General features: G+C 33.7%; 3 protein-coding genes and 1 pseudogene across 4 annotated transcripts; 3 read left to right on the top strand and 1 right to left on the bottom strand.

Moving 5' to 3' along the window:
- Positions 1–2,320: 2,320 nt before the first annotated feature.
- On the top strand, positions 2,321–3,854 carry LOC127098364 (tRNA-splicing endonuclease subunit Sen2-1). Its single transcript, XM_051036943.1, has 2 exons — positions 2,321–2,439; positions 2,841–3,854. The coding sequence occupies exon 2, from the start codon at positions 2,846–2,848 to the stop codon at positions 3,581–3,583; it is 738 nt and encodes a 245-aa protein (XP_050892900.1). The 5' UTR covers positions 2,321–2,439; positions 2,841–2,845; the 3' UTR covers positions 3,584–3,854.
- Positions 3,855–4,106: 252 nt separating this feature from the next.
- Positions 4,107–6,072, top strand: LOC127098363 (B3 domain-containing protein REM20). Of its 2 annotated transcripts, XM_051036941.1 has the most exons (6): positions 4,107–4,346; positions 4,519–4,601; positions 4,685–5,129; positions 5,210–5,334; positions 5,480–5,557; positions 5,660–6,072. In XM_051036941.1, the coding sequence occupies exons 2-6, from the start codon at positions 4,530–4,532 to the stop codon at positions 5,906–5,908; spliced, it is 969 nt and encodes a 322-aa protein (XP_050892898.1). In that variant the 5' UTR covers positions 4,107–4,346; positions 4,519–4,529; the 3' UTR covers positions 5,909–6,072. The 2 variants fall into 2 exon arrangements, with proteins under 2 accessions (XP_050892898.1, XP_050892899.1); XM_051036942.1 differs by lacking the exon at positions 4,519–4,601 and having other exon boundaries at positions 4,126–4,346.
- An 11,205-nt stretch (positions 6,073–17,277) lies between these two features.
- Positions 17,278–17,691, bottom strand: LOC127095243 (uncharacterized). The gene has a single exon (XM_051033957.1). It carries the CDS (start codon positions 17,689–17,691, stop codon positions 17,278–17,280), a length of 414 nt encoding a protein of 137 aa, XP_050889914.1.
- Positions 17,692–18,661: 970 nt separating this feature from the next.
- On the top strand, positions 18,662–20,334 carry LOC127098362 (B3 domain-containing protein REM21-like; annotated as a pseudogene).
- The last annotated feature ends 4,291 nt before the right edge of the window (positions 20,335–24,625 follow it).

The following is a 24,625-nucleotide window of genomic DNA, read 5'->3' as shown; positions in this document are numbered from 1 at the left end:
AGTTTAGGTTATGGCATGTGTTCTGATGACGGTGTGGGAGATTGAAGTGGTGTTAGAGTTGGTGATTTGGTCATAAGAGGTGACATGGAAGAATGTAAGATATTATCAAAGACAGAATTCAGATGAATACTTGTGTGGACACTCTCTGCATCATCTGAAGTAGCCCGCTCTTCTTCCACAATAGTGTCAAGAGCCTGAGCAGTAGCTTCTTCTAACACAACAGAAGTTCCAACTTCAGGAGTACCCTTAACCTCCTTTACTACAACTTCTTCTTCAACTTCAGCTTCCACTTGCTTCAACAGAACTTCAGCAACAAAAGGTTATTCTATAGCCTAATTGAGAAAAGCAGATGCTATCAATCTGGCCCTTTCTTTCACAACCTTGGTCCTTTTGAGCATAGGATTTTCATCTTCTTCTTCTTCATCTTCTAGCAACACCATCTTCCTTAGCTTCTTCTTCTTCACAGGCACAACCAGATCAAAAGTGGTTGTCCTTTGAGGAGTTTTGCCAGTGGCTCCACTCATTGTCTTGGTAGGCACCAAGACAGTTATGAAGGCCACTTCTTGAACCTCCTTCTGAACCTCATTTTGGTGTACAACCTTCTTCTTAGGTGGCTTCTGAACCACTTTCTCAGACTCAGCCGCAACCTACTTCATTTTTCTTGAAGGCTTGTACACACTTCCTGCTGGGGGTTTTGGAATGTCATCCATAGTCAGAATGACTCCAACTTGTTCCCTAGCCATCTTGATGTATTTATGAATAACTTAAAGATTGTCCAACTTGGAGATGGTTGAGAAGTCATCAATGTATGCAATCTTGACATTCCTGATCTTAAGGCCAGCTGCTGGTTGCACAACATCTCTCTTCTTGATAATATTCATATTTCCCAACACAACAACTGAAAGAATATTCCCATATGTTTCCTCTATATCGTCTGTAGCACCAAAACTCATCAGAGTCTCAATCATCCTACTCTGCTGAAACAATTTAGAAAGAAGCCTTGCATAAGGAACATTCTTTTTATTACATTTTGTGATTTCCTTGATACCTTCACACATGTGGTTAAAGATGTATTCAGGAAGATTGATTTTCTCCATGTTGACCAAAAACCAGATAAAGTGTTTGTGATCCCAAGAGATTTGACCAATACTCCCTTCTCTTGGAATCAAGCAACCAATTAAGATTATGAACAAAAGCATGTACTCAATCTCCATGTTTTTCACTTTTCCAAAATCACCAGATTTGATAAACAAACATTGCTTGATCACTCTTGATTTTGGGTTGTTGTCTTTAGTGTTCATAGCACATCTTTATATGTTGTCCATACCCAGAAGCTTGACAATGTGACTCTGAGTGATAGTCACATCTATCCCTCTCATAATACATATTATCTTCACCTCCTTGAATTCCTTCAGACTCATCTCAACCCTAGATTTTCCTTTGAGATTTCTATTCTCAGCAATCTTTTGATTCTCTTCAAGAGCAGCTACACCTTCATCATAAACTTCGACCCTAACCTAGAAATATTTAACCATGTAGGGAAAGGTTGGACCATTGAGCATATCAAAGTAGTTCATCCAATCTTGAGTGTCGAAATAAGCTTTTAATGAATACCCATTAACCATAAAAGAGTCGAACTCAATAATCTGTTCAATGATCAACTTTAGACCCCCCCTCTCTGAGCTTCAAAGTTCTGGGCTTGATTTGGAGACCCTTTCTAGAATCTATCACCATTGGAGTTTGATTTGAAGTAGATGCCATTGAAATGGAGTTTAGGGTTTTATAGAGGTTTAGAGAAAAATGAGTGTTTTTCTGAGGAGGCTTGAGAACGAAAGTATAGGTAATGAAGTGAGAGAGTCTATGTGAAATACTGAAACATTAAAGTGTCTTGAGTGTAAAAAAAAATTGTTTTGAAATAACAACAGGCTTGAGCTTCTTCTCGTCTTTCATTGTTGGTGTTGGTGTGAGATTGAAGAGAGTTTATCGAAGAAACAAGGAGAATGAGAGAAAGAGAGAGCTATTCTTCACCTAGTTGAAGAATATTATTGTGTTTGGAAATATAAGTGAAAAATGTTAGGATCGGATGTTTAATGAAATGAAGAAAATATTTCGATCATCCGTTATTTTGTAATTTTAAATTGATGTTTAATGAAAGAAATAATATTCGATGTCAATTAAAAAAAATATCATGTAAATCAAAGAAGTTGAAAAGGTTTGTCTAGCTTAATAGTTTTTTAGAAAATTTAATAGAAAAGACTAATATGACTAAAGCAATGTATTTAAAATGAAATTTAAAGTTAAGGAAAAAAAAAACATTAGGCCTAATAATAATATCTACCACGGCTATTTACGAATAACTATTACGTGACCATTTTTATTAATCTTTCTCATTTCCAAACGTGAAGAAGCTCTCATTTCTCTGTTATCTTCAACTTGCTGGTAAACTCTAAGCTACAATATTTCCCTGTTTTCTCTGTTTTCTCTGTTTTCTCCATTGTTTCACACCTTTCATTTTTGAAGCTCACACTTATGACAAATTTTTATATCTGAAAAATAACAAACTAATAATGCTAAAAATTATAAACTATCAGTATTGATTAATATCAGGAAAACCATTTTTTTTTCCCTTTGAAAACTCAACGCGACAAAACCTATAAACGCTACAGAGAACGGAAATAAAATTATCCACATTCAGTTAGAAACTATTTTGTGCTCCTTCTCTATTCTAAAGCTTCTATTTTATGCCTTTCAGTCTTTGCATGCAAACTGTTTGATAAAAGTTCTGACCGAATTGATTGACCTTTACTTCGAATTGAACATCACTTGACTTTTTTTTTAAGGACAAATGGCACCAAGGTGGAAAGGAAAAGATGCAAAGTCGAAAAAGGATGCAGAAGGCGAGGCACTTAAAGAACCCATGTCAAAGATTATATCGCAACTTCACTCTTCTTTACTTCAATCAAATACTTGTGGATTTCTCTCTGATAATTGTGTACACTTAGCAGTGCAGCCTGAACAGCTTGAACTGCTTGATAAAGCGTGCTTTGGTCGACCTGTGAGAATCGTTGAAAATGACGTGTGCTGGTTTCAGTTAACCTTGGAGGAAGCATTCTACCTATGTTACTCCTTGAAATGCCTCAAGATTAATGGTGGTGCTGAATCCGGTCCTTCAAATGATGATGATGAGCTGTGGCGTTACTTCAAGTCCAAGAAAGAAGCATTCCCTTTTTTCTACAAGGCTTATTCTCACCTTCGAATGAAAAACTGGGTAGTCAGGTCAGGGGCTCAGTATGGTGTAGACTTCATTGTCTATCGTCATCATCCGGCTCGAGTGCATTCTGAGTACGGTGTACTTGTTCTATCACATGACAATCATGATGATCTACATGGAAGACTCAGAGTATGGTCTGATGTTCATTGCACTACTCGACTTCTTGGAAGTGTTGCAAAAACTCTACTACTTTTGCATGTTAATAGAAATGGTCACGGTGACGAGTCTTTGTTATGTTTGGCAAACTATACCGTTGAAGAGCGCATGATCTCTAGATGGAGTCCAGAACAATGTCGGGAAAGGTCCTTATAGATACTTCATGTTCTTAATAGTACTACTATTATTTCAGTTCTGCATGATTTAATAACTGTTTCTTTTTGTAAGACATTTATCAATTGTTGAAAATGATTCACTTGATTGTGATTTGTTCCCCAAGTCTTGAATTGCAAATTGGGAGCACCCATTAGAAAATCATCATATAGGAGGAGTCTTTATGAAACTTCTAAGATAAAAAAAATGTAATCAGGTTTTCATTTTTACAAGCAATTTCTATTCAAATACAATGTCTTTTTTTAGGTTTTCATATTTTGGAACCAAGTGAGAATGTTGAGTCTTAAAATGCATAAATAAATTATGTGAATATTTGTAGCCTTTTAATACTAGAAAGGATTACACAATTGGAAGACAGATAGATAAGAATGAGACAGGTTTTGTTGGCATCAATGTATAATACAATACAAGTAAGTAGTCTCTGAGAAGGACCACTTAGGCTTATCTAACATGGAGTACTACTTGCACCATACCTATTACAATGTCTCTCTCAAACTCAGAATGAGTTTCCAAATACATAGATATAATAATGGGAGAATTCTGGAAATATGATAAAGACAATATGTCATAAGTAGAAATGTAAATAGACTTCCACTCAAAATTTATTCATTCAAGGAAACATGCAATTAATAGACACAATGAAGTTTTAAGATGCCATCTCCTGCATTGTGTGTGTAATCTTTTATTTCTCTCCCATTTCCAAAGGCCAAAAAACTCTCTTCTCTCTGTTTTCTGCAACTTGCTGGTAAATTCTAACCTTCAAACTCTCTCTCTCTTTTCTACTTTTTTTCTTTTATATATGTATTACTAACCTAAGTATATACAAAAAAAATGTTTAATCTAGTGAATATTATTAACAAAGATGTTGATTTTTCAAGATTTTTAATGATTTAAATGTTTGCATTTTTTTTCTTCAGATGATCAAATCATGAGTAACACCATCAATGAGTATCCTAATTTCTTCAAAGTCTTCCTTCCAGAAAAACACTCTGACAGAATGGTGTTTATCACTTTTTGATATGTATCAAAATTTATCACCTTTCTCACTTGCATCATTTTAAACATTTTTTTAATCTAATGCAGCTTATTCCAGTTGCTTTTGTGAAGCTAATGATTTCAAAACAAAAGGTATTGAGAGATTATATCTTCAGAGATCAAAGAGGAAGAGATTGGAAAGTCAAAGCACGACCTATTGGCGGAAAGCTTTATTTTGATGATGGTTGGAAGCGATTCAAAGATGAAAATTCTTTAGAGCAGAATGACTTCATTGTTTTCACACATATTGAAAACAATGTATTCAAGATTAAAGTTCTTGAACTGTCATCTGGGTGTGAAAAGAATAACGTAATGGATGAGGAGGAAAAGAATGATGATAGTATGGGAGAAGTTGGTGATGGACATGATGATGATGATGATGATGATGATGATGATGATGATGATGATTATGATGATGACGATGAAGATGACGATGAAGATGACGATGAAGTTAGTAGAAATGAATATCAACATTGTAGATTCTGCAAAGCATGTAAGTTTTGACATGAAAAAAAATATTATTATGTTTTATCATTTCTATATGATTTTACCTCATGATTTATTTTGATTTAGGGGGCATCGGGAGCAGCTCTACGGTTCGAAAACATGAAACCGATGAAATAGATGCTGAAATGTATATTCAGCCTGGAAATCCCTACTTTTTTGCAAAATACTATCATTACAGACCCAACGAATTGGTATAATATTTATATGATTTAGTTCGATTCTGTGTTTTTTCCTCCTATAATTGCTTATTTCTAATCTCTACATTTTCATATTTCATATAACTTACAACTATTAGATGTTCCTTCTTTGGTGTGGCATGACTCTTTTCTTTTGCAGCATATTCCAAAAAAGATTATTAAGGATTTTTGCCTCTGCTTCACAAAACATATCAACATTGTATGTTGCCAATGCAAGGTATAATTCTATTATGTACCTTCTATTTTTCACTTTTATTGATTCGTGTTGATAAGTTGATAATCAAGTTGGATTTAGCCTTTGTTTTTTTTGCTATGACAGGATATTGAAAGCAATGAAATAGCATCCTATCATGAGATGTTGCCAACAATGAGCACAAAACATAGGAAAAAGAGAGGAGAAATACGTACATGGATAAATGGCCGAGTATTTGTGCTAGGATGGGCTGAATTTTGGGCTAAGTGTAAGGTCAAAGAAAATGATAGCTGCTTGTGTGAAATTGTGTTGCATGAGGAGAAAGCAATAGAAATGATAAGGGTGCATGTTGTTAGGAAGGTTGTGAAGGAATGAAGCAAGGAGGCACAGTAGTAGTAATGTTAACTTAAAACTTGTCTGATTCTGTTTGTGTTATGATTACAATGAAAAACAATACTGCACAATAGTTGAAATGTTATTGCTTATTATGCTAATCAGAATGAAATTTGGGTCCCTTTTAGTATTGGGTTAGAAGTCAACTTGTTTTGTTTGCAACTATTTTATATATAATTTTTAGGTGTTGAGGAAGTTTAGAAGTTTCTTTATAAACAGTTTTGGGGTTCAAGTTACTTTGAGAACTTACACTAAATCTTATGAAGTAGATCTTGAAATTGTTCGGACTGAAATAGGGTTATTTTATCCGTTTTATTGTTTTGCAGCATTTTAAGATATTATTGTTTTGCGCACTTCACAGTTGTCTCAGATTCTCTCTTAAGTTGGAATTATTCATTTTTTTAAAATTGAACATTTGACCCAAGTCAACTGCTATGTAGTTTAAATCACAAGTTTGAGACTTGAAACAAATTTTTTATAAAAGCATTACTTAAGTCACAATTTTATTTGACTCGAATCATGAGTAAGACAAAAATTTAGATTTTGGCTAAAAAAGACTTGGTTTGATTCAAGGTTGTGTCTAACTCGAATCAAAAGACACCTTAACTCAAGTCATAACTTTGTTTGATTCGAATCTTGAATGAATTCTCAATTTCAGCTAAATCTAAATTATTGAAAAATGTTGGAAACAAGAATCAGACTGTAAAAATAGATAATTATGCACATCTGAAATTTTAAAAGTGACGAATCATGTCACAACATTAGAAGTCATAAAATTGTCTCCATGTGGACTAGTTTCATCTGTTTTGAGATTATGGAATAACATTGAAGTAAATAGAAATGTCAGAAATGTCACTAGAAAGGAGGTTGAATAGTGACTCCTTTAATATCTTGCTTTTAATTGCTGAAACAAGCTTTAATATAATAAACTATGAATATAATCAATGATTGAATTCTTTATAGTGTGTGAATTCTGTATAAATAAATAATCTTTAAATAAAAGAGTTTAATAAATACCACACAGATTTGTCCTGGTTCACCAAGCTTGGTTACTTCAGTCCTCACGTTTTGTGAGATTTTTCAATTAATGATCAATATCTTTTTGATCTTTTTCTTACACCAAGATGTATTTTCTTTAGCCTCACCAAACTTACAATGTTGATTATGATGCTTCAACAAGCTTACACTATCATACGAATTCAAAGTAACTTGATGATATACAAATATATAATAAATTTGATTTGAGTATCAAACTCACAATTTCACGAATAAATAAATATCCAAAAGTTGTGATTTTAAGACAATACTTTTTCGAATGTTGATTCTTGATTCTAAGTGAATGATTTTAGAAGAGAAAGATTTTGGAATAATATGGGAGTTTTTCTTTCACTTAAGAATTTCTTTGAATGATTGGGTGAGATTTGGAGAGTATTGGATTTGGATTTCCTCAACAAAGGAATGTTTGTGAGGATATGATTTTATGATAAATATTCTTAGAAATGAAGATTCTTGATTATAGTGATTTTAGTGAGAATGTTATTTTGGAAGAATATTATTAATTTTCTCTCTTGAATTCTTCTTGAAATAATGTGTTTTCTCTCTTGAACTTTCCTTAAAAAATGATGTGATTTTAAGACAAATATTCTTAGAAAAGAAGATCATTGATTCTAAGAATATGATTTTAGTGGAAATGATGAATGATGACTTCTTGCTCTTTGAAATTATCTTGGAGTGAATTGTTGGTTTGGAGATCAATGAGAAGAAGTATATATAGACTTCTTGATGCTCCATGTTTCATGCTTTCAATGTTGTTCCTAGAATATATTTATAATTACAAGACTCCAATTGCTATTTATAGTTTTGCCATTGTTAGTGTAAACGTTATCAACAAATTTACAAATTTCATCAAAAATCTTGTACTTTTCCTTAGTTCTTGATACTCTTCTATTTGATGCCCAAATGTAAGAAAATTACAAGTATGTTATAGGGATAAAAAAACTCATACTCTTTTAATGATGCATAATTATAATAATCTCATATGAATTATCTTGATATTTAATATGATGTAGAATTACGAAAGTGCCATTATGTGACTTATGTCTTTGTCACATTTGATATTTTGTGCTCCTTTCAAACATATGTTTTTTCTTTTCTTATATTGAGCTTAATAATAAACTTGAGAATTATTTATTCTCCAGTTTCATTGATGATAAACTTTATACATATCTGTCTTATTTGTTTCCACTCAAAAGCACACGTCAAATAATAAATAAGATTGTAATCTTAATTATATTCACACAAAAGTTTGTCATCTTCAAAACATCAAAAATGATTTTCCCCAACAGATCTAAGAATATGTTTAGGAGGGAGAGTACAATTAAAAAGACTATTAAAATGGAACTGCTACATTTAACAATGCAAGTTTTTAAACATTTGATAAATGAAGAAAAATAACAAAAATGACGCATAAGTTTATGTGCTCGAAATTGGATAAACAACAAATGAGATCTCGTCGAATAAAAAGGTGAAATAACTAACAAAATAGAATAAAGTAGTGCAAGTAGAACCCTAGAGTTCAAAAAAATAATTAAAAGCCTAAAATTAATGAATTAGAATTCATGCTGGTTATCTTTGAAGAAGTCTTCTGACACACGCACGCACGCACGTGCGTACAGCATCTCGCCCCTGGATCCTTCGTGGTCGCTCGCTTTCTGGTTTGAGCATCCCTTTTCTATATGGAACACCCTTTCCTCATATATGTATATCTTGGGTTCTCCCTGATGTACTAAAATGCATGATCATGTGGATTACATGTTTCTATTTCATAACGACAAAAAGGAAGTCGTGGAAACCAACCACACTCCTATGAATAACGGGAGACTAGCTATCCACTCTCCATTTTTCTTAGGAGCAGTTGTTATTACTATGAGACGTAGGATTCAAGTTCAATACTGCTCTCTCTCTCTCTCTCTCTCTCTCTCTCTATATATATATATATATATATATATATATATATATATATATATATATATATATATATATATATATATATATATATATATATATATATCCCTGTCTTAAAGATGAGAAGATGTTGAAGACACATGAAATCAGAAAGATGATGCTTTTGCATCAAGTGAAGTGGCGCCAACGGCTGGACGCAAGGTTCTACCTTTTTTCCTATGAACGGAATAATGTTGGATCACTCTACCATGTCTCAGTCTTCCTTGGTTGTAAAATGTTTTACCTTTAATTAAACTAGTAAAATAATATCATAAACGAATAAGTCAAACTCAAGGAACAAAACAGGAAAAATCAAACAAACTATGCATATTAGGAAAATAAGGAAGTTAACGTGCATACCATGCGAAACTAGAAAAACGTAGAAATGTAGAAACATAGCATACCTTAAGCTCTAAACTTAAAACTTCAAAAAAGATATTATGAGTTTAACTACAACCTAATGTACCATAAACAACTTATTATGCATTTAACTACAACCTAATTGTTGGAAATTCACCAAAATCTATAGAGAATTTCACTGCACAATTGATAATGAAGGAGGAAACGAAAAAAGATGAATTAGGAAAGAAAGGGAATTAAGGTTCGGGAGAAAAGGGAAAGAGGATGAATATTTATGCATAATTTCTCTCTACACTTTAAATTGAAGTTTTATTCAAATATGTAACTGCATTCTCTCTTATTTTCAACAATAGGGGTTACTCTATATTTATAGGTTGAGTTTTCTTGCTCACTAAGCAAAACTCCCACTAATATAATTCAGCTAAAATTACAAAATAAGCCTAATTTGAAATCTTTATCGAGCAACATGCTTTGACATTTCGACATTTCCTTGCCTCTATCGAGCAACCTGCTTTGACACAAGGAATTACAATTCAACACACCGCCTAATTCATTGTGCATAAGCTATCTACATTAATCGTAGACCTTAATTTCTTGAACACTTCAATTAGTACGCCTTTTGTCATAATGTCTGCAATTTAATTCTCAGTTTTGCAGCGTATCAGGTTCAACTTTCCTTTTGCAACTTGCTCTAGAAGATAATAAAACCTCTATTTGATGCGCTTGCTTCGTCCACACGCTATTAAATTCTTCACCAGATTGATAGCAGACATGATGTCGATCTTCATGATAATTACTCCATGATTATTTCCTGTAATATCTTTGACCAAATTCACCATCCTTGTTGCTTGACATGCACATAGAGAAGCAATTACGTATTTTGCTTCACATGATAACAATGTCACTAGTGGTTCCTTTATTTAACTTCAAGCAACTGGTGTACCATCTAATATAAACACATAGCCAATTGTGGATTTTCTACCCTCAACATCACTACACCAACTTGAGTTGGTGTATCCCACTAACTTGCATTATTTTCCTTCATCAGCTGTAGGAAAAACATGCCATAGTCGATAATTCCTTTCAAATACCTTAGTATCCTCTTCGTCGCTACTAGGAGTGATACCTTTAGCTTCTGCATGAATATGCTCACCATTCCTACACAATAAGCTAAGTTTGTCCTTGTGTGACAGAGGTATTAAAGTGATCTAATGAGTCTTCTGTATTGCATTGGATCGACATCATATTCTTCGGAGTTTTTAGACAGTTGTAGTCTTGGTTCAACAGGTGTCAAAGTTGCATTGCAGTCTTCCATCTCAAATCTTTTGGGTATCTTGCTTGCATATCTTCTTTGATACATCATTAAGCCTCTATTGCTCTTGTAGAACTCGACGCAAAGAAAGTATGAAATGTCGCCCATATCAGACTTGAATTGCTTGCCAAGATCACCTTTGAATTCTTCAATTTCTTTCTTGTAGCTACCTGTTACCAACAAGTCATCGACATAGAGACATAGTATAAGCAATTCACTATTGCTTCTTCTTACATATACTCCATGCTTAGTTATGCAATTCACAAATGCCTTCTCCATTAGAAAGCTATGTATCTTCTTATTCCAAGCTCTTGGAGCTTACTTAAGTCCATATAGGGATTTATGCATCCTGTATACCTTGCTTTCTTTGCCTTGTTTCATAAACCCAACTGGTTGTGCAACATAAACTTCTTCATCTAAAGGGGAAATTTAGGAATGCATATTTCACATCCATCTGACACATATGCAAGTTGTTCATATTTATTAGATCAACAACCAACATGATTATTTCGATCCTAGCAATAGGTGCAAAAACTTCCTCGAAGTCGTTTCCTTCCTTTTGAAGAAATCCTATCGTCACAAGCATTGCCTTGTGTCGAGTTACTTCTCATTTGGGATTTAACTTCACCTTGTACACCCAGTTCACATTGATTGCCTTCTTACCTTGAGGAAATTCGACAAGTGACCAAGTGTTGTTGACTTCGATGAACTTCAATTCTTCATTCATTGCTTTTATCCATTTAAAATCCTTTAATGCATCAATTGTATTGACTAGTTTTACATTTGCATAGAAATCATAGTGTACGAACTCACCTTTATCATTGACCATATCATCTGATGTAATCACTCATTCTTACAACCTTGCAGGAATGTGTCTGGTTCTTTAAGGCCTGCTTATGCTTGCTTGACCTATGACTTCTTCTTGTAGAACTTCTCTTTCGACTTCACTTACTGGTTCTTCACTTAAGATTCTCACTGAATTCTTCTTTACATTTTCAGTCTAATCCCATTCCTTAAGCATATTTATGATCACGTCCCTGCTGATCACTACTTGCTTGTTCATTGGGCCGAACAACTTGTATCCTCCAATTGAATGATATCCTGTTATAATCATTTGACTCGACTTATCATCAAGTTTTCTTCTCAACTAATCACGCACATGTCTATGTGTTATAGATCCAAATACTTTCAGATGACTCAAGCTAGACTTGACACCAAACCAACATTCTTCTGGCGTGATTCCTTCTAGATTCTTTGTCAGACATCTGTTTAGGATGTGTGTTGCAGTTGACACAACTTCTCCCCATGATTCTTTGGGTATATGCTTGACTTTCAACATACTTCTCACCATATTCATGATGATTATATTCTTCCTTTCATCCATTCCATTTATTGTGGATTGTAGGGTGGAACAACCTCATGCACAATCCTTTCTTTCTAATATAATGTGTTGAAGTCTTTCGACACATTCTCCACCACTGTCATTCCTCAAAATCTTGAGCTTCCGACCACTTTGTCTTTCGACCATATATTTAAACTTGGCAAATGCCTCAATCATTTCACTTTTCTTCTTGATCAGGTAAGTCTACGGTTTTTGATTGAAATCATCTATGAATGTGACAAAGAATTTGTTACCTCCAATTAAATCCACCTGGATAGGTCTACACACATCAGAGTATATGACTTCAAGGTTTTCCTTCAACTTGCTTCCTGCATCCTTGCTGAAGCTGTTCTTGTGTTGCTTTGCATGCACACATTCCTCACATACTTCATTTGGAATATTGATTTCTGGTAATCCTGAAACCATATTTCTTCTCTTTGTATCTATGATGTCTTTGAAGTTGAGATGACCAAGTCTATAGTGCCACATCCATTCATCCTTGCTAGCTGCAGTTGCAAGGCATTTGTGCTCCATCACATTAAGTTTAATCTTGAAGGTTCTATCATGTGACATAGGAGCCTTCAAGATTAACCTTACAATTAAGTCGAGAACTTTTATTATATTATCCGTGATCGACAATTTGTAGTTCTTTTTGAGCAACTTCCATATGCTGAGAAAATTACTTTTCATCCCTGGTATATACAACACATTGGAATTTACTGACATTTTTCCATCTTTCCTCATAATAAGAACATCAACAATACCTTCAGCTGCTAGGATATTTCCATTTGCAAATTTCACCATGTTCTTCATTGAGGGTTTTATGTTGGCAACCCAATCTTTCCTACCATACATGTGTGATGAGCATCATGAGTCCATGTACCATTGGTCCTTGAATCTCTCTTCATCTCTTGTTGTGACCATCAACAACATCTATTCTTATTCATGTTTTACAAACTTTGCATCAATTTCCTGATTCTTCTATTTTCAAGATAATCACTTGAGTAATGACCATACTTCTCACAATTGTAACACTGAATGTGACTTTTGTCAGTTTTTCTTCCACCACACCTTCCTCTACCTGTAACACCGCCTCTTTGGTTGCTTTGGTATAAGGACTTTATCTGATTCGACCAACCTCATTCTTGCTGATTTCGACCAGTCAAATTGTTGTAGCCTCCTCTACCTTTATTTCCATTCCAACTTCCTTTGCCTTTCTTTTCTTTTTCTGATTGTTCCTGCAAAGCCACATCGCTATTTGACTTGCTTGAAAATCTTTCAGTCATTCTTTGTTCATGAGATTCAAGCGTCCTTTCGTCAATGTTCATAGTTCTTTCGACTCTTCTATGGCTACTTCCACATGGTCAAACTTTAGAGCCAACGACCTCAAGATCTTTGTGACAACTGATCTTGATGTCAAAGTTTCTCCACATATCTTGATTTGATTCACCAGTTTCGTAACCCTAGTGAAGAAATCAGTTATCATTTCATTGTTTTCCATGAAGAAATTCATACGTTCTTTTGTTAGGTTGTAACCTCGCCTCTTTCACCTTTTTCGCGCCTTCAAACGATTTCTCCAAGATTTCCCATGCTTCTTTAGATGATTCTACATCACTGAACTTTTCAAAATTATATGGATCAATGCATTGATGAATTATAAAAAAAGCTTTATAATCTTTCATCTTCAATTCTTTGTGTGCGTCCTTTTCTTCACCTGTCACGTTTACTGGAAGCGGCGTCACTCCCCTCTTAACAAGATTCCAAAGATCTTGACAACAGAAAACAAACTTCATTTGTTTACACCAAGTCTCATAATTCTGACCTTTTAGAATTAGGAGACTCGCCGAAAAATGTCCATTCAGATGATTCATCGCCATCGTATTTTACTTTCCATGAATCACACAACCAGTTCTCAAGATAGCAGATCTTGAAAATTTACCAAAACATATGGAGAATTTCACCGCACAATTGATAATTAAAGAGGAAACTTAAAAAAAATGAATTGAGGAAGAAAGAGAATTAGGGTTTTGGAGAAAAGGGGAAGGGGATGAATATTTCTATAGAGTTTCTCTTTGCACTTCAAACTGAAGTTTTATTCAAATGTGCAATAATATGGGTTACTCCCTATTTATAGGTTGAGTTTGCTTGCTCACTAAGCAGAACTCCGACTAACCTAATTAAGCTAACATTATAAGATAAGCCTAAGTCGAAATCTCCGTCGAGCAACATGCTTCGACATTTCGACATAAATGTTTCGAAACTTCCTTGCCTCTATCGAGCAACCTGTTTCGACATAATGAATTACAATTTAACACTAATGAATCACAAAACAAGCAAAAAAAATGTGAAACTTACCAAATGTGATAAGTTGAAGATTTTCGATTGAATGAAATGAATTAGAGATTGAGCAATGTCCTAGGATTGAGTGCAATGCAGTAAAAGATGTGACAAAGTTTGGAAAATGATGGAAATGAAGTTTGCTCATTGTTTTGGGTTCTAAGTAAATTTGTAAAATTAAGAAGAAAGAAGAAAAGTCTGACGTGTTTATATAAATGAAGCTAGTCCAAACATTAACCTCCATATAATATACAAAGATTACCCTCCGTAAAAAATACGAAGATGAACCTCCAAATTTTTCAGCTTTGTTCTGTCCTGAGTCTAACACTTGAATGTGGTTGCATTTTGGGTCCATTCGGAGTTTAAGTTACATATTTTAGCAATATTATTAATTTTTCACTGTGGGGGCTAAAAATCATCATTAAAGGTGGGAGAAACAATCCCCAAAGTGATGCACCAAATGGAAAGGAAAATAGCTAGCCCAAACCGGGTAAATAATGTGAACATGTTTCCTTACTTCTTTTAGAACCAAATAAAGGAGAATTTAACTTGACACACCCAACTAAACCTGGAACACCCCCTGTTTGGAGCGAAATGACCATGGCACCCTTGTAAAAATTCTGGAAAATTTGAAATTTCCAGCTTTATACCGGAAATTTTAAGCGGATACCAGAAATTTTGTGAATTTACAAGTTTTTACCGTTGTTGTAAGACAGGTACCAGAAATTTCAAATTTTCAGAAGGCATGTACCAGAAATTTCAAAATTTCCGGAAGAGTTATATCGGAAATAATGAATTTTGCGTAAAATGGTGAAAAGTCCTGGAAATTTTAAATTTCTAGTATACCGAAAATTTCAAATTATGCCAAATTTTCGGTATACTCCCAAAATTCTCAAAAACATGAAATTTCAATTCTTTTTGGTGCAACGACCTGCATAAATGGTTCGATTAAAAAGTCATCACATATAATAGATACATATTTACCACAAAATTTATTCTAAGATTACAACACTACTTAGGATGATTTCCTAACTTCATCTTCCCAATGCCTAATTCGTCATGCATATGTTGATTCCCATGCTTTTGCATCTTCAGTACAATTCTATCAGTGACGGGTGACAATGGACTATCAGGTTTCAATTTTACCTAAACCCAATGATTGTCATTGACAAAACCGACAATGATTTTATGACTGCTCGTATACATAGGTAGAGCCAATGTAAGATGGAAAAAGGGTATGTTAAGTCTCTTTGACAGGGAGACAAATACAATACTGTGCCTACTAGCAGTAGGGTAACCCATATCAGGAATCATCGTACATTTTTCTCGACCCTGCACACCCAAGTGTTCTACTTTTAAGGAATTTCTAACTTCAGAGACCGTGTCATAGAACAAATTGGAAAACAACTTAGGGTGTTGATGAACTTGAGTATCTAACTGCGTTCGAACCAACAACCATGACTCTTCATTCGATCCAAGTAAAGCTGCAATAGCCCGAAAACCACAATTTCCATCGTCACCCATATCAACAATGTGATCAATGTATGGATGCAAGAAACCAGGAAATTGAGACAAGTAAAGATGCCTCGAAGATGCAGTGGCCGATTGACTTTGACCTGACATACTTGAAGGTTGACTTTGACCTGGAAGACTTGAAGGTTAACTTCCTATTGGTTTCATGCATGATCTCTTTGTTGTTTGACTCCCCTGCGAGCCCTCACCATACTCCCGCTGTGAAGGATCACGATGCACATCACTATTTTCATCCTTTCTGCTCTTATTAACTCCTCTCTTTGGCTTGTACTTCACCAATGATAGACACATCAAAGTTGTGGATGGATGTGTTAGTTCCCTAACATTTTTCTTTAACACCATATGGCCTACAATATCCAAATAATTGAAATATGTCTTCAACTGTTCACACTCTGCTTCTAAATCCAGCTTTGTACTACTATCTTCATGATTGACACCATTCTCTTCAATGTGCAATTTCTTCCAAAAAACATGAATTGGATATAAAGGAATAGGTTTGACTTGTATTTGGAAACCGGCAAGTTGACACGCATAAGGTAACCCATCTGTTGTTCTAATGAAGCAACCACAAGCGTTTTTGCTTGTAACAACAAATTATACCCTTTATAGTTCCTTCTCTATTTGCTGTATACACTGCCTTGAAACAAAACTGTGCAAGTTCATACAGAATGTGGTGTTATACTGATGCTCAATGTTGGCAATACTTTTTTGGAATAAAACCATGATTGAACCAAGCCGCAACTTCAACTTCATGTTCACAACATCCCAACTTCGGCATAAATCTCCCCGACTTTCAGTTAACATGTTTTTTAGTCTCTAATGAGCAGACTCCACCCTGTTCGTTGTTATATTACCTAAATGAGTGACTCTGTTAGTCCAAGTTGCAACAAACCTTTCTTTATAAGGTGTCAACCATATTTCAATCATATACTGAACAAACAACAGAATATCAACACAAGCAGTCTCAAAGTGCTCCAAATGCACGACAAACTCAGTTTCTCTATTAGCAGACATGACGTTGTTCCATAGATCCATCACATGCTCATGTCTTTCTGATTTAATATACTATTTACGTTTCATGCTAACGTTTTTTGAAATATGGAACGAACATAACATATGAGTTAAATTTGGAAACACAACTTCAATTGCATTCATCAATGCAAGTTCTCGATCCGTCATGACAACATTTGGTGGCAATTTATCTGAAGAGAACAACTCTTTGAGCTTCTCCAGTGTCCATTTGAAGTTTTCTGACCTTTCATGCTCTAAATAGGCAAAGCCTAGCGAAAATGTCAATTTTGTTGACGTAACACCAACAATCTCAAGCAGTGGTAGCCGATACTTGTATGATCACGATGCAAATAATCAAAAGTCTGATAAATCAAAGTATGTCGAAATGATATCAAGGCATGATCACGACTCACATTACCTATTTGTCTTGTATGTACAATCAAATATCAACACCAAATAAAACATATTCAACAACTTCACTGAATCAGGATGTGTCCAGAAGATATCAACAATAACATTTGAGTCTTCCTTATTTCTTGTCCAACACATATATTTCTCTCTATGAATAAGACTCAACAACATTTGCATTTTCGTCAATGAACCTCTCTTGCTCGCATTGTATGTAGCTCTAGCTTTATACACTTGGGTAACACTGGTGAAGTTTCCTGAATCTTTGTCTTTCAAGGCAGAAATAATGTACCATGGAGCCATGTTGTACTTCGCCATATCATTCACAAATTGTCTCTCATGAACTTTTAGACGACCCAATATGTCATGGCCATATAAATTCTCAGATAGTTTATGATTGTGAAACCCACACCTAACCATCACCTTTCAACCAATACCACTCGACGCAGATCTCAGTCTAAAAGGGCATTTCACTTTTATACTATAAGTGCCCTATGAGAATTTACTGTTTTCAGATATATTCTTCCTTTTATAATTACCTCATCTCTCACAATCCAAAATCAATATATCTTTCCTACCTCGCTAGTCATTTGCAGTATCAAAATAAACATTCACAACTATAATACCATGTCGTTTGCCAATATTTTGTACTCAGACTAATACTTCAGATTGAGACTCAAATATCTGTCATTTACATCACATAAAAAATATACTATCAATATCATATAAGGGCGATAAAATATTAAATTTAAACTTATTACATAGGAAAACATACTTTGTTTGTGGTGAAGAATTGCGTACAATCGCCACACGAATCTGTAGATGACCCTACCAACTCCAAACCACACAACTAAAATATTTTTGAAATTTCTGCGATGTTATCGAAAATTTCAAATATACTTAAAATTTCCAGTACTTGTTGTTTGTCCATGGAAATTTTAAAAATTTCCGGTATTGTATACCGGATTTTTTGAAATTTTCAAAATTTGTAACCATATTTTTTTAAATTTTCGATATGAATACGTAAAACTAAGTTCTAAATTTTTTTAATTAACTATCAAATATTTCATTTTAATAAATTTAAAAAAATAAAAATTATAAAAATAAAATAAAATTTAAAGTGTAAATATTGACAAGAACATTTTAAAAATATTAAAAAATTGGGGTTGCCAGATTTAATTGGAGAAAAAATCTCCAAATAAAGCAATAACCAACATTTCAAAATGAATTATCAAATAGATTATAATACAATTCTTTGATGATAAGACCCACTGACACATATCTACCATATTGCTCTTAATGCTACTGCATTGCACATTATTAGATACCATAAATAGAAATACAAATAGACTTGTACTAACATTTAATCCTTTAAAGAAAACAAACAATTAATAACTAAGGAAGAAAAATGAATACCAGTAGTATTTTTGTACACACAGATAATAACAAAGAATCATATCATCCTTCACCACCAAGTTTCTGAAAAACCAACCCCTTAGCATTACAACTTCTACAACATCTCTCTCTTTTCTCTGATCTCTCTGAAGTGTAGAACAAGATGGTGAAAGAGTACCCTGATTTCTTCAAAGTCTTCCTCACAGAGAAAGATTATGAGAGAATGGTATTTTTTATTTTAATAATGCTTTTATATTTTGTTTATAATATGCAATAAACCAAAGCTTTTGTAAACTTGATTTTATCACTTTTATTAATCTATTGCAGCTTATACCAAATGCTTTTGTTAACTTGCTGCATTCAAAAAAGAGAGTAATCCCGGATTTTATCCTAAGAAATTCCAGGGCTAGAGATTGGCATGTCAAGGCTTTTAGTATCGGTCACGAGCTTTATTTTGATGATGGCTGGAAAAGGTTCAAAGAAGAAAATTCTTTAGAGGATAATGACTACATTGTTTTCACGCATATTGAAAACCATGTATTCGAGTTCAAAATCCTCGAACTATCGTCGATGTGTGAAAAGGAGAATGTAAATGATAAGGAGGAAAAGAATAGCAGACCCTGCAATCGTTGTAAGGTTTCACATCTTACTGATAAAAGAACTTTTTGTTTGTTTTGCATGAGTGAACGTTTACTTGTTGATCTATTTTGTTTTAGGGTGCATTGGAAGCAGCTCTGAAGTTTCGAAACTTGAAGACGAGGAAATCGATGAGGAAATGTATATTCAGCCGGGAAATCCGTACTTTTTAACAAAATATATTTATTACAGACGGAACGAATTGGTACCGTTCTTTATATGATCTACTCTAACTATGTTCATTGTCATTTCTTTATTAGGTCCATCTCTGAGGGTGTAAAAGACGGACTTAAGATTTAAACAATGCCTGAAAAGGCCCTATTTGATGTATCACACTTAAACAAACTTACAGTTCTTTTTAAGAAAAGAGCATTGCTAGATATTGATCGAGCGATTCTCCATTTTGTGACCTTAAACAAACTTTTATCGCGCTTGGCTTTTTGCAGTATATTCCGAAAAATGTGATTAAGGATCTATGCCTTTGCTTCACAAAGTATATGACTCTTGTATGTTGTCACTGCAAGGTATAACAATTCTAGTTTGCTTTTATTGATGGTGTTGTGTTGAGAATTTGATGACTGTCTGCGTTCATTGTTTTTGTTATGGCAGGATGTTCAGAGAAATGAAATAGCTGCATATCATCACATCTTGCCACAAACCAACGCGAAACATATCGAAAAGAGAGGCAGAATACGAACATGGAGAGATGGCCGAGTGTTTGTGCAAGGGTGGGAGGATTTCTGTAGAAAGAGCAAGATTACAGAAAAGGATATATGCTTATGTGAACTTGTGCTGCACGAAGACGGGACGGTCGAAATGTTAAGGGTGCATGTTGTTAATGTTAGGAAGGAATGAACCGGGTAGAACCAAAAGTAGTGATGTCAATTTGAAACTTGTTTGTTTGTATAATAGTTCTCTGAACTACTAGTAGCAGAAACAAACTCAGCTGTTGAAAATGAAAGAATGTATAATCCATGGATTAAGCTATATGAACCAATCATCTTTTTGGTGATTTCCTTGACAAAGAAAGAATGATCGGAGTAAAAGTAGTAGAACATTTGCTAGCTAGCTTGAGATAATCGACACATATGTTCTTGAGTATCGACAAAATAAAACATATTCCCTTGATCAAGTGGCGGAGTCAGATAAAAAAATTTGGGATGACCGCTAACGTAAAATAAAGATTATAAATAAAATGTAAATAGTATTTTAAATAAAATATTAAAGTTAAAATAAATACAAAGTTAATTACTAAAAATTTAAATTACACGACTTAAAACTACCTTAAAGTAATGCTTTACGCGTTCCGAGTAACTTGAAATCGTCAATAATTGACTCCGAACTAATGCTTGCACTAATCTCCCTTTCAATATATACTGTCATGCTATCTCCAAGAAACCCATCATCCATCTTGTTTCTCAACTTAGTCTTAATAATTTTCATTGCTGAAAAAGACCTCTCCGTTGTGGCCGTAGAAACGGGAAGAGTCATGATAAGACGAAGTAGTCTATCAATCAAGAAGTAAGTTTCAGCCTGTCCAGATGCAACCAAACATGAACATAGTTCTTGAATAGTTGATAAATTATTCAAGTTTGATGCTTGACGAGCAACAAATAGAAAATGTTGGAGTTGAAATTGCAAATTATTCTTCTCTTGATCACTAAAATCCCTAGGATAATATTTTTCAACTAAAGAACAAATAGTATCAATGCTAAAAACTTTATATCCATCCTTAGGAGATAAAGAACAAGAAAGAGTTAACAAATCCATTGTCTGCTCACTGAATCTGCTATTCAACTCTTGTAACTGTCTCAAGAAAGAGATACCACTTTAGTAAACAATATATCCCAACCATTTTCTCTCAAACCTTGAATAAGATGTTTTGTTGAACGAACCAAGTTCATAGCATTAACTACATCTTGATTTTTTTTTGTAAGGCTTGACAAAGCATATCTGTTATTCCCATGATTTCTTTCATCAAGTGCAGAATAAATATAAAATCAAATGCCTTCAAGTAATTGTAACAACTATCTGCATCCCCACGTGTAGCATAACTCCCTCTATCTTTTGCAATTTTTTTAAAACTAAACAAGTTGCTTCATACATGTTTATCAAGCTAGAAATTGAATCGTAATGTGATCCCCAATGAGTATCTCCAGCTCGTTTTAATGTACCAACTTGATTTGCACCTTTACCAGTTACAATCTCTAACAAATAAGCAATTTCTTCTAATTGGACAGCTAGTAACTCATCATGACGCTTTGTAGAAGAACAACAAAGATCAGCTTCTCAAAAAATTTATGAACAAGTTTGACTTCTCTTGACGATGTAACTAATGTAAGTTGCAATCGATGAGCAAAACAATGAACATAGTATGCATAAGGACAATCCTTCATAAAGAGGACTTGTAAACCATTCCATTCTCCTCTCATATTGCTAGCACCATCATACCCTTGGCCACAAATGTTAGAAACATCAAGGTTATGTCGAGAAAGTATATCACATATTGCTTCCTTAAGAGTTAAAGATGTGGTGTCTTTAACATGTGCCACATCAAAAAATCTCTCTTGTATTAAATCAACTTTATCAACAAATCTTAATACAAGAGCCATTTGTTCCTTTTTTGACTCATCACGAGCTTCATCAACAACGATACAAAATTTAGAATCACCAATTTCCTCACGAATACTCTTTTTCACCCTACTAGAAAGAATTTGCAAGAGCTCTTTTTGAATTTGATGTGAAGTATACTTGCAATTTTGTGGAGCATTTTCCAACACAACTTTTGCAACTTCATCATTGTAGGATGCTAAAAGTTTCAATAACTCAAGAAAGTTACCTTGATTTCTTGATTTGCTACTTTCGTCGTGACCCCTAAAAGCACAAGCTTGTAGTGTTAACCAACGAACAATGTCAATTGAAGTCTTGAGTCGTAACCGATTATTCATTATTTGACTTGAACTTTGCACTTGAATAACATTTCTAATATGACCATCTTGATTCAACAAGTCTTGACAAGCTTTCATTGCATTGTTGTGTGGTGAGCAAGGATCCTTCCCTATGTATTTAAGAAAGGAACAATGTTTTCCATTCCTAACTTTCTTCCAATTTCTAAAACCCATAGAAATAAAGACAAGTGATCCGGGACGTCCACTTAGTTTTTTGCTAAAAAGGTAACATGGTAAGCAATATGCGGCATCTTCAGATGGTGAATATTCTAACCATGATGGAAATATGCTAAACCAAGTATGTTGAAACCTTCTCGGATGATCCTCGTTACCGGACAAAGGATAGTTTTCTAAATGAATTTGATATGGATCCCATTTTAGATAAGCTCTTCGTATTGCATCCACTTGATTTGGTGGATATTGCCAAATCGGAGGACGCTTTCCAGGATCACGTTCCAAAGAATTTTCAAAACCATGATGATGCTCTTCAATTGTTGGATTCTCAAGAACTGTTTCAGATTCGGATGTCGGGATTATAATTTCTTCATCTCTCTCTTCTCTTTCAATTTGACATGCTTTCCTTTTGAAAAAAGAATCAATTTTCCTATTATTCATCTTTACTCTTTCTATAATATCATATCAGATCCAAAAATCAATTTAGAGAACATAAAAGTTGAAAAAAATAATAATTAATAAACTTAATTAATCAACTTTAATCCGTTTTCAAATACCGGTAACTTCACTATTAGAAATTAGCAGCAACAATGATTAAATAAACCTTATTACAGTGTATAACTATATTTGTAAATTACAGTGTTATGAATTGGCTTAATAAACCTCATATAGATTATTTTAACACATCAAGAAAGAAGAACCCTAAAAATCTCAAAAACACAAATCAAGCAATCACTTTAATTTGTTACTTTTTATAAAAGAAGAATGAATAAAGTTTTTTACCTGTTAGATGCCGATCGCTTTAATCTGTTCCGATTCCGGTGCCGGTAGCAAACCCATATGAGAAAGAAAGGAAAGGTAGGAGCTTTTTACCTTATTTGTATTTTAACCTAACTTTGAATGAAAAATAAAAAATAAAAAATAATTTTAATTTAAAATAAGGATGTTTTAGTAATTTAATATATATGAATTAAAAAAAATAAAAAGTTGAGGGGTGGCCGTGGCCTTCCCACGCCCCCCTCAGTTCCGCCACTGCCTTGATCAACTTGATAATGTAGATCTTCCAATGCATAGGGGATTTACTCAAGAAGGTCATCCATTTGAGAATATTGGCAAAAATAAAATGTTAAATCCAAGAAAGAATAATGTTGGTGCAATAGGTCCATTGGTTGTAAGGAGGATCGGTCTTGAAAGGAAGTTGATCTTACCATCAATGACAAAAAAATCTTGGTCTTGGAAACGAGAGAGATTCATAGCAAATCAGTCCATGCATGACTGACTATGAAGCTCCGACACGCCGTGTCAAATACTCGTACAATACGTATCTGACACGTTTTTGAATTGTACAACGACAAAGAAGAAATTTGAATTACAATGGACACATGTGCAACACTTTATTTTAAATAAAGAACTCGAGTCAACTCAAAAAATTTAATAATTAAAAAAAAAGCCCAACTAAAAAATGTTCAGAATTTTGAAAAAATAAAAAGGGTTTTTTACCTTTCATATTCCACTTCTCCATTATAAAAACAATTCAATTAGGATTCCTAATTTTTTCATATTCCACTCTTATGTCTCTATAAGATATTCTTATCTTCTTTGATTTTCTTTTCATTTTCGTTGCACACCGCCGCTTCGGTTTTCACAAGTTTTTTTCATTTTCTCCATCTTCTATTCTATTGTAAATTTTTATTTTTATTTTTTAGATTTTTTTGCATTTTTATTCTTTGTCGCCGCACTATACATATATTAGATGACAATGGATTTTTTTGAAGTTGTTGACTTATCTTTGGATGAGTCAGACTTAGAGGTTGATTTTCTCAATGTGGAGTGACTATGATATGATTTGTATCATTTTATTTTGGTGGATATATGTCTTTTTCGTTGATTTGAAAGTACTAAGTTTAAATAAACATAAATTTTGCTTCTTATTTTAAATATATATATATATATATATATATATATATATATATATATATATATATATATATATATATATATATATATATATATATATATATAGACGTGTCCGTGTCCTATGTTTTTTTTTTACATTAGTGGGACCTTCATGTCCGTGTCGTGTCTCGTATCCGTGTATGAGTACATGCTTTATTGATGATTGAAGTTTTTGATTCCTTCTTCCCAAGGTAGAGAAAAAAAAGGCCTTAGTATCAATAGGACGAAGATAAAAAGTGTTAGAG

This window comes from Lathyrus oleraceus, chromosome 6 (assembly GCF_024323335.1).
Source record: "Lathyrus oleraceus cultivar Zhongwan6 chromosome 6, CAAS_Psat_ZW6_1.0, whole genome shotgun sequence".
NCBI classification, from domain to species: domain Eukaryota; kingdom Viridiplantae; phylum Streptophyta; class Magnoliopsida; order Fabales; family Fabaceae; genus Lathyrus; species Lathyrus oleraceus.
Note: the sequence above shows the minus strand (reverse complement) of the source record. Positions and strands in the feature narration are given on the sequence as shown.

Bases quoted from the DNA above. Each gene is read 5' to 3' on its own strand.
- LOC127098364 (XM_051036943.1), top strand. From the start codon at position 2,846: ATGGCACCAAGGTGGAAAGGAAAAGATGCAAAGTCGAAAAAGGATGCA.
- LOC127098363 (XM_051036941.1), top strand. From the start codon at position 4,530: ATGAGTAACACCATCAATGAGTATCCTAATTTCTTCAAAGTCTTCCTT. The intron at 5,130-5,209 runs GTAAGTTTTGAC...ATTTTGATTTAG, and splicing joins TTGTAGATTCTGCAAAGCAT to GGGGCATCGGGAGCAGCTCT. The intron at 5,335-5,479 runs GTATAATATTTA...TTTCTTTTGCAG, and splicing joins ATTACAGACCCAACGAATTG to CATATTCCAAAAAAGATTAT.
- LOC127095243 (XM_051033957.1), bottom strand. From the start codon at position 17,691: ATGGTTAGGTGTGGGTTTCACAATCATAAACTATCTGAGAATTTATAT.